The 9,114-nt window shown below is 34.8% G+C and overlaps 1 protein-coding gene across 1 annotated transcript; it reads right to left on the bottom strand.

The window, feature by feature from the left end:
• Positions 1-620: 620 nt before the first annotated feature.
• LOC123705221 (A disintegrin and metalloproteinase with thrombospondin motifs 20-like) lies at positions 621-1,807 on the bottom strand. The gene is made up of 2 exons (XM_045653917.1): positions 1,599-1,807; positions 621-1,003 (listed from the first exon to the last, which is right to left on the bottom strand). The coding sequence occupies exons 1-2, from the start codon at positions 1,801-1,803 to the stop codon at positions 783-785; spliced, it is 426 nt and encodes a 141-aa protein (XP_045509873.1). The 5' UTR covers positions 1,804-1,807; the 3' UTR covers positions 621-782.
• Between the last annotated feature and the right edge of the window lie 7,307 nt (positions 1,808-9,114).

Here is a 9,114-nt window from a genome sequence, read left to right as displayed (position 1 = left end):
GCCCATTTATCGCGCGGAGCAGCAGTAAAATATATGAAAAAAAAACGAAGCGTGAAAATATTGAGAACATATAAGATTTTTTTTTCTTTGCTAATTATCTCACAGGTAAATAAATACACTGAGCAAATATTATACAAAGGGTGTTTATTTATGAAACCTTACAAATAACGCGATTACAATTAAGCCACAATATCTATGAAACAATAACAATTTAACTATCTTAATTGTACTAGCATATATTAATAGGAAATTAGGTAATTATATTAAGTAATTCCTTTAGTTAATTGAAAATCATGCACAATGTGAATCCCTTTAGAAATTGACGTAAGAAATATATTATAGGCTTTAAATTATCTAAATTAAGGATTGAAAAGATTGGGTCAACTTAATTTAGCATTAATGACCCCTGCATAGTATACTACAAAGGCGCGCTATACCCAGCGAAAACGGCACCGGGCCGCGGTAGTGGGGTCGAGTGGGCGGAGCGTATTGTGCCCTTACGCTCATGTTGCTCATCGTACCCACCGTTAGTTTTAAGTAGGATAGAAATGTACTTAACGTGTGAAATATGTAAATAAATTATGGTACTACCGAATAAATCACCTTGGAAATTGCTGCGAGTTTTAATCAACAAGTGGGAACCTCTGCGCCTCAACCTATAGAAGAACATACAGTCCACTGACCGGGGCTATAATTAATAGTGCCTGGTCCTTACCGAGACAATATCAAAATTAACATCTTAAAAATCTCCCATTCACATTTTGTACCCATCCCTAGAAATACTATTCAGCCTCTAAAGGTTCGTTCACATCGAAGGCAGTAACACAAGGCGTGCGAGTGCACGGCCGGTGCTGCTCCTCCACCTCGCCGGGCGCGCACCGGCCAGCGACGCATAGGCGACACCGGGAGATGACGCCGTCACCGCACGTCACCGAACATTCGCCCCACTTCCCCCAGCGGCTCCACACTTTGTGCGCTTTCGTTAGATCCTCTTCGTTCGTGTCTGGAAATTAGTGACCAAAAAGAAACCTATACAGAATGCTCTAGGAAAGACCGTCAAGAGGTTATTCTTAAATATAAGAAAAAACACATAACATCTAAGCTAGGAAAAATCGCATCGCATTCATGGGGGAGAATCGAGTAGCTCAACGGCTGACTTGCCTGGGACACTCTAGAGATAATAAAGCCTTTCCATTTTGATACATTCGGCACGCAACACGTGACGGTCAACAACGACAACGTTTAGTGTTGTGCAACTGTGCAACGTTGTCTTTGTTGTTCAATAAGTGAAACTTATTGTATTAAACTACATGTTGTACAACACGTCGCACGCCAATGTTTTCTAGCGGAAACGAGGGCTTTACAACTTTTTTCTAAACTACCAATTTCCAAGTCTGGATTTCAGCAGACAAGAAAATTTAAAATGAAATTTCGAAATTTCCCATTCCACAGTTCAGCATTGCACAAATGCATTCCAACACACACAGCGCCAAATTTGTTTTAAGGTATATAGAAAAACAGCGCAAAAGAAAATGCCTTATACGTTTACCACGGCATGTTTATAAAGTAAAAAGCATCCCTTGCCAATTTTTAATTACCTGCTAGATCTTCATCGTATTCATTTTGCATCATTCGAGTAGTTTCTTTTTGCCCTTTTCGACTGAATCTTTTATTATTTGGTTTGATATTCCTAATTTCTTTAGCGACTAGGTAAATAATTTCATCAGGTTTCAAGAGAGGCTTGTTTTCTAACTCATATTCGTTTTCATCACAAGATGATCTATAAGGAGAAATGAAAAGCATAATGAATAAAATTTGCAGCACTTTTTGTAACATTAAATAAATTTCATTTGACTCTTGGATTTAATTGATAAGAAGGGAAATTTTGAATGCAATTTGAAATAGAAGTCCTAGTGGAAATGTTGCATAAATTTTGTGTCAAAATCATGTCAAAATATCCTTCAGATTTCAGAAAAGAGGATATAGAATAGTGGTGTATTAGGCCGCCTGTCCACCTGCAAGAAAACTTCCGCGAGAAATGTCCGACAGTCTGTCCGACAGCAACTTGCAAGTCTAAGTCCGCGTTTCCACCTGCAAGTAGTTGCACTGTAGACTTGCAAGTTGCTGTCAGACAGACTGTCGGACATTTCTCGCGGAAGTTTTCTTGCAGGTGGAAACGCGGCCTTAGATATAAGCTTCTTGAGTGGAATACGTACGTTGCACGTAAACGTACGTAATAATATGTGTGTGAATATTTTAAGTTTGTATATATTATTATTATTATGTAATATGCAGTGTTTAAACCACATCGCATAATATCATTATAAATTTATTGTCTCCGAATTGCCTGTGATTCCTAGATAATTATAAATACAAGTAAATATGTGATGAATTCAGAAACATGTACACGACATCTACACGCTAACTGAAAATTTATTTCCTAAAGAAAACATTCAAAAGTTTGGTTTGTATACTGTTCTGTGTTTGTATAGAATAGCGACATCTATAGGTACGTTTCAGAAACGAGTGCACGTTAAAAATAGTGACATCTTTAAATATACAAAATAACTATTGTATGGCTGAAAGCTTTTATCAGTTTCCAGTTTTTGACTCGACACTAAATAAAAGGTATTTAAGTATTAAGGGAATATAAGGGAATCACAGAAGGGAATATAATTATTTTTCAAGCAACTCTATAGATGTCGCTGAAACTAAAATGAAACTACCCAATCGTACTAGTATATAGTCCTGCTTTTAAGTAACTTTCTGGGGATTGGATGCGGGTTTTTTAGGGGTTCATTGAGCAGATTTCACAGACGTGAGGACATTTAATAGACCAATCATGATTCTTGAACACTTTCCGTGCGTAGGTGCGTTTGTCCCTGGCAATCATAGAACGTATTTTCTCAATAGGACAATTGCGCAATACATTGGACAATACATCTGTAGATGTATTGTCCAATGGTCAAGCAATTTCCTTGTCACTAGCCCAACAGAGAAAGAACTACAATGCCTTATCAACCGAAGATATAGGACAATTGTGGGAAATGCGGGACGCATACGTTTCTAGAAACTATGCTGGATTACATCAAGCATTGCACGATGGCCTTATACTTAATCCTACTTATACATAATATTATAAATGCGAAAGTTTGTGAGTATAGAAGGATATTTGTTACTCTTTCACGATAAACATACAGGACGGATTTGGATGAGACTTCGCAATAATAGGTTATGCATCATAATAAAAAGTGAAGTCCCATATCCCCTAGTGGGGTAAGGGGCAGATACATCTGTTTCACTGATCAATTTTCTTTAGGAACAAGTGGGTGATCAACCTTCTGTGTCTTACCAGATCGAAACATTTTTTTGTTAGTCTCCACCGGGAATCGAACCCACGATCGCTCACTCATCAACCACTATACCAAGGAGGCGGTCATGCATCATAATAACGCATGGTATATTATAGAAATACTTGATTTTGCCCGCGGGTTCGTCTGCGACACGACTAGTTATAACAAGTAGGTAGGTACATAATACTGTGTCAATAAATAATTTCCGCCGGCGACTTGCTTCTTATGCGTGTTATAGTTTGCATCAATATAATATGTTTTATCTGCTTGACAAAAAGTAGCCAGATCTTTCAGCAAGGATTAGTATCATCAAAATCGGTTCAGTTAAAAAAAAAATAAATAAAATAAAAATTGTTTATTTCTTTTAAACAAGTTTTCATCTCGGGTTGGAGGTAAGTGCCTTCATTTAAGTGACAAATTTCACTTGTGTTAGAAGGCGCTTCTCTTCCATAACAATTACTAGGCATTAACAATTAAAAGAAAGGTTAAAAAAATAAGGTAATACATAAAAATAAAAATACTCTAAAAATTGGTAGAATGGATGCGCGTGTGTGTGTGTGTGTGAGTGTGTGTGTGAGTGCGTGTGTGAGTGTGTGTGGGTGTATGTGTGTTCGCATGTTATTGTTTGTGTAATGTACGTAAGAAATTAAGAAATGTGATTTTTATTTTATTTTATTTAACATCTTCATTTTACTCCCTACTATTCACATGTTTTTAAAATGTCTTCTGCTTCTGTATAACTAATTTCTTTAAGCCATTTTAAGGTATGTTTTTTACATTCGTTATATCGATTTCCATATATATTTAAAATTTTATTTATATTTTTGTACAAAATTTCTGACTGTCTATTGTACTGACGCTTACTAAATGATGTGTTCGTTTTATGAAATAGTGGAATAATGTCTCTTCTTCTACGATTCGTTATGTTAGGGTCATATGTAGTAGCCTTATGTTTTTTTAGGATAGTTGCAAGAATATATAATTTGCGTACAGATAGTAGGCCCGTTGTGGAGTAAAGGAGTTCAGTAGAATATTTGTATGGTTTAAAATGCATAACCTTTATTAAAGCACGTTGTGCACGTTCTACTTCCAAAAGTTTTGTTTTTGTGGCTCCGCCCCAGACCGGTATACAATAGGTTAAAATTGATTGCGCTAGTGTCACATATATTTTGTTTAGCAAGTTCTTATCAGCAACATGGCGAAGTGTTTTAAAAGTCCATGTTATCTTCCTAATTCTGGATGTTATTAAATCTATTTGCGGATGCCAGGACAATCTTTCGTCAATTTGTATTCCCAGATATTTCGCTGAGGTGACTCTATTTATGTAAGGACAATGGCATGTAGTAAGATTACATTGGTTGTGGATTTGAATACTAAAGTTGTTAGAAGGTTGAGTTTTTTTAGTTATTGAAAAGCAAATGTAGTTTGATTTGGTTGCGTTTAATGTGAGAAGATTAGATTGTAACCACGTAGCAATTTTTGATAGACCTACTTCAGCTTTCTGTCGAACGGCATCCCATGATTTCTCCGAAAATACTACTGCGGTGTCATCAGCGTATGAGTAAATTTTTGCATCATCTAATTTTAGTTTACAGAGGCTGTTTATGTATACTAAAAAGAGAGTAGGGCCCAAAACACTTCCCTGGGGAACTCCAGTTGTTATATCTGTGTCATCGCTGTAGTATTGTCCAATTTTAGTCTTTTGTGAACGATTTTGTAGGTAGTCTTTAAATAATTTTAGTGGAGTTCCTCTAATACCTATCTTTTCTAATTTATTTATAAGTAAATGAACCGAAACTGTGTCAAATGCCTTCTTAAGATCAAGGAAGACAGTAAGGCATTTGTCTTTTACGTCTAATTTGTCAACTATGTGTGTGCTTAAGGCAGTAATGGCATCCTCTGTGCATCTTCCAGATCTGAAACCGTATTGGTTGTTTGCTAGTATGTTGAATTTATTAAGATAGTTAAGTAATCTGATGTTTAATAGTTTTTCTAGGACCTTTGAAATACAGGATAAGACAGAAATCGGTCTGTAGTTATTGAGATCACTTTTGCTGCCGCTCTTATATATTGGTGTAATGATCGATCGTTTTAGAGGATTAGGGAAAACGCCTTGCTGAAAGCATAGGTTTGCTAAATGACAAATGATAGGAGCCAGTTCTACTACAGCTAATTTTAGAAATTTCGATGGGATACCATCCCATCCGGGAGCACTGTCCTCTTTCAGATTGGATATAACTTTATGAACCTCATCTACATCTGTATCCAGTAAACAAAGTGAAGTTAAATTTGTATCTTCTTCCTCAAGCGTCTTTACACCTATGTTAGATATTCCTATCTCGTCCGCAAGTTTATTCCCGATATTAGCTAGGTAAGCGTTTACGTAATTTACTGATTCTAGGGGTGTGTTCTTAATTTTTAATAATGTTGTATTGTCCGACTTTCCCTGTTTTAAATTTGTAATTTTGTTTATGTTTTTCCAAAGAGAATTTTGTATTTTTAGTTGATTTTTCTAAATTTTGTCTTTCGTAATTGCGTTTCAGTTTTTTTATAAGTTTGTTACAATGGTTGCGGTATCTTTTATAAGTAATATTCAGTATTTCGTTATGAGGATCCATTTTAAGTTTCTTTTGCATTTTATTTCTATTTCTTATACAGCGTAAAATACCTGCTGTTATCCATGGTTTAATTATTTGTTTTTGTTTTGATATAGTCGTTGTCACTGTATTCTCTTTTATGATGGTTGTAAGTTTTTGAATCAAATGACCAGTCAAAAAACAAGGGTCATCACAGTGTAATAATTCTGAGATATTAATATTTGCAAGATCGATAAGAGCTTTATCAAAGTTTATTTTTGTTAGAGTTTTAGGACAGTTATTATATGAAATTTTAGTTAGGTGTAAGAATATCATCAGGTACATTATTACCTACATACTTAGGCACGTAAACGTACCTTACAAACAGGCAGAGTAACCTACAGAGAGAGATTGTAGTTATTAAAAAAATATTTATTCATTTTACTCGGTAACTTATATCAGACTAGCTTATAACTTCGGTGTGAACTTGAACAGATAATAAATAAATCTAATCGGGTCAATAGTATTTCGGATAGTGGTCTATTTATTATATTATAGTAGGTATTATTTATTATATTATTATGTAGCCAAGAGAAACTAGTTTTCAATGGTAAACGAACCTGATATAACTCAAAGCTGCAACCGCCTTCACGACCTGGAGATTCTCCTAACTTATACAGGGTGTGTAGTGTGTAATGTATCATGTATGTTATGTATGTGTGCGGCATACTATACAGGGTGTAATCGTTAAGTGTGCACAAGCGATTATTCCGTAACTATTGCAGATACCAAAAAACTTTAAATTGATATCGAAAGTACTTAACCTAATGAGTAAAATGGCCATAATAAATTTTTAAAAATAAAACGAGAAATATCCAAAAATGTTACATTAAACGCTCCCATACATTTTATTTCCCATACATTTTGTATTCATAGCAGATTTTCGAAGTTATGTCCTCATTGTGCAATACAATGAGGAGCTCTATTTACAGTTTCTAAATGAACTTCCCTTCAAATTTGCGTAGTAATTAAAGCGGAAAACAAACAAAGAAAGAAAAAGCTAAAATATTTCATATTAAATGTTCTAGGTTGATCCAAAAGTAATGATAATTGGGTATTTCCTGTGCACATAAAAATATAAAATAAATGTTTTTTTGCTTGCTCATGTATTCACTAAGTAATCACAAAAAAATCATATCAACAGGCCACGTTTCCAATTATTTACATTAATTTGAATGTGAACCGTGCGTGCCAGAATGTTTCCCGACGAAAAGAAGAAACAACGATTCGACATGTAGAGGGTAAATTTCTAAATTTTTAATGATATCAGGATAATTTTTTGTCACGTTTTGTGATCATGGACGTTACCCGAGTTCACCATGTTTATGGTGAAACCAAAAAACAATCAATGTCCTGGATGCGAGCTTCCAAAGTGACGATGAAGAAATTCAAAGTAAAATCAGTAGGTTAGATTAAAGCGGTAGTTTTTTGGGACGCTGAAGGAATAATTATGGTGGAATATTTTAAAAAGGTAGCCACTTTATTGGGCTCTTACTAAACAGACCAAATTAAAAGATTGCGGTAGGTTAGTAAGGAAAAGAGACATGGAAAACTGCGGACCTGAACGCTGTTTCACCAAGACAACGCACCAGATCACAAAGCGTCAATTGCGATGGCTGCCATTCAAAAATCGGCATTCCAAATGCTTGAACACCTATCCTATTTTTTAGATCTAGCTCTTATTTACTTTTATCTCTTTCCTCGGCACAAGAAACACTTTCTTAGCAATAAATTATTTTAAGACGACAGCGAAGTGATGGCCGCGTGGAGGGGTTTTTGTGGATGAAGACGTCAAAGTTTTTTTTTAAGTTTAGGAAAAAATATTGAAATATATTTTCTAGTTAGAAGACTATCAAGAGAACTACATAATTATTATAACTGTAATGACCTTGTTTAATATTGATTATCATTACTTTTGGATCAACCCGTGTACATGGGATATTCGTTTCTCATACTAAATGTATGGGAGGGTTTCAAGTAAATTTTTTAGATATTTCTCGTTTTATTTTTAAAAATTTATTATGGCCATTTTACTCATTAGGTTAAATACTTTCGATATCAGTTTAAAGTTTTTTGATATCTGTAATAGTTACGTAATAATCGCCTGTGCACACTTAACGATTACACCCTGTATAGTCCTGGTTCTTTAGTTTAAGGGCAGTTGTGCACTTGTAATAGCAGTTGTAACATCAGTTCAACACATTATAATACAAGCTTACAGTCGAGTCAAGTGTTTCATTACCACCAACCATTGCAGGTGGAATTTCGTAAAACTACATAAATAGAAAGTATGTCATACTTTGTTATTTAGATTTCTATGGTCATACTACTGTAGATAGAAAATCTGGGATTAGTTAAGGAGGGTTTTCCTTTCATTTGATTTATCAAGATTGTTAGAGAGATTTCATCCTTATAATTATTGACCCTCGGTCGATGTAATAAAAGCAAGCGGTCGAACTTTAATAGTGGGTTCGATTCCCCGGTGTAGCAAGCGAATTTTTGGAAATCTTTGAATGCAGTTTTCTTTCTTAGATATCAATAGCAATGGAATGTTTTCTTTGTGTAAAATCTTCGTGTAAAGTACCTACTTACCTACTCTTCTTAATGCTGCAATTAACTCTGAATATTTTAAGGGTAATAACTAAAGATTCTTAGTCGAGTCTATGGGACTGAACATTTGCTGATATGCCTTATCTTCTTTTAATATATAAAATTCTCGTGTCACGGAGTTCGTTATTAACAATCTTCGAAATGGCTCGACCGATTTCAATGAAATTTTCTGTGTATATTAGGTAGACCTACCTACGAATCGAAACATCTATTTTTTATGTCCCAGGTCCCTAATATAAAAGGGTGAGACAGAACAACGTTTGCCGTATTAGGTAGTATTATTATGTTTATAGATTATGTTTTAGTGTAACTGGACTCTGTGTACCATACTTTCCACACCAGGCCTAGACAAATGGCAAAACGCCAGTCATCTACGTTTTCTATACTATGTAGAACTAGATATAAAAGTCCCAACTACCTAGCTGAAATTGGTATTTGGCTCAAAACATAATTAAAAATTAACTGTAGTTACGGTATTTGGAATAAAATTCTAAGTATAGAAATACTGAATCGTG

Source organism: Colias croceus, chromosome Z, assembly GCF_905220415.1.
Source record: "Colias croceus chromosome Z, ilColCroc2.1".
Classification (NCBI taxonomy): Eukaryota; Metazoa; Arthropoda; class Insecta; order Lepidoptera; family Pieridae; genus Colias; species Colias croceus.
The sequence above is the reverse complement of the archived record's forward strand: the minus strand, read 5'-3'. Positions and strand labels throughout refer to the sequence as shown.

Excerpts from the sequence above, each read along its gene's own strand:
- LOC123705221 (XM_045653917.1), bottom strand. The coding sequence starts at position 1,803 with ATGCTTTTCATTTCTCCTTATAGATCATCTTGTGATGAAAACGAATAT. Across the intron at positions 1,004-1,598 it reads ATACGATGAAGATCTAGCAG|ACACGAACGAAGAGGATCTA; the intron begins GTAATTAAAAAT and ends ACTAATTTCCAG.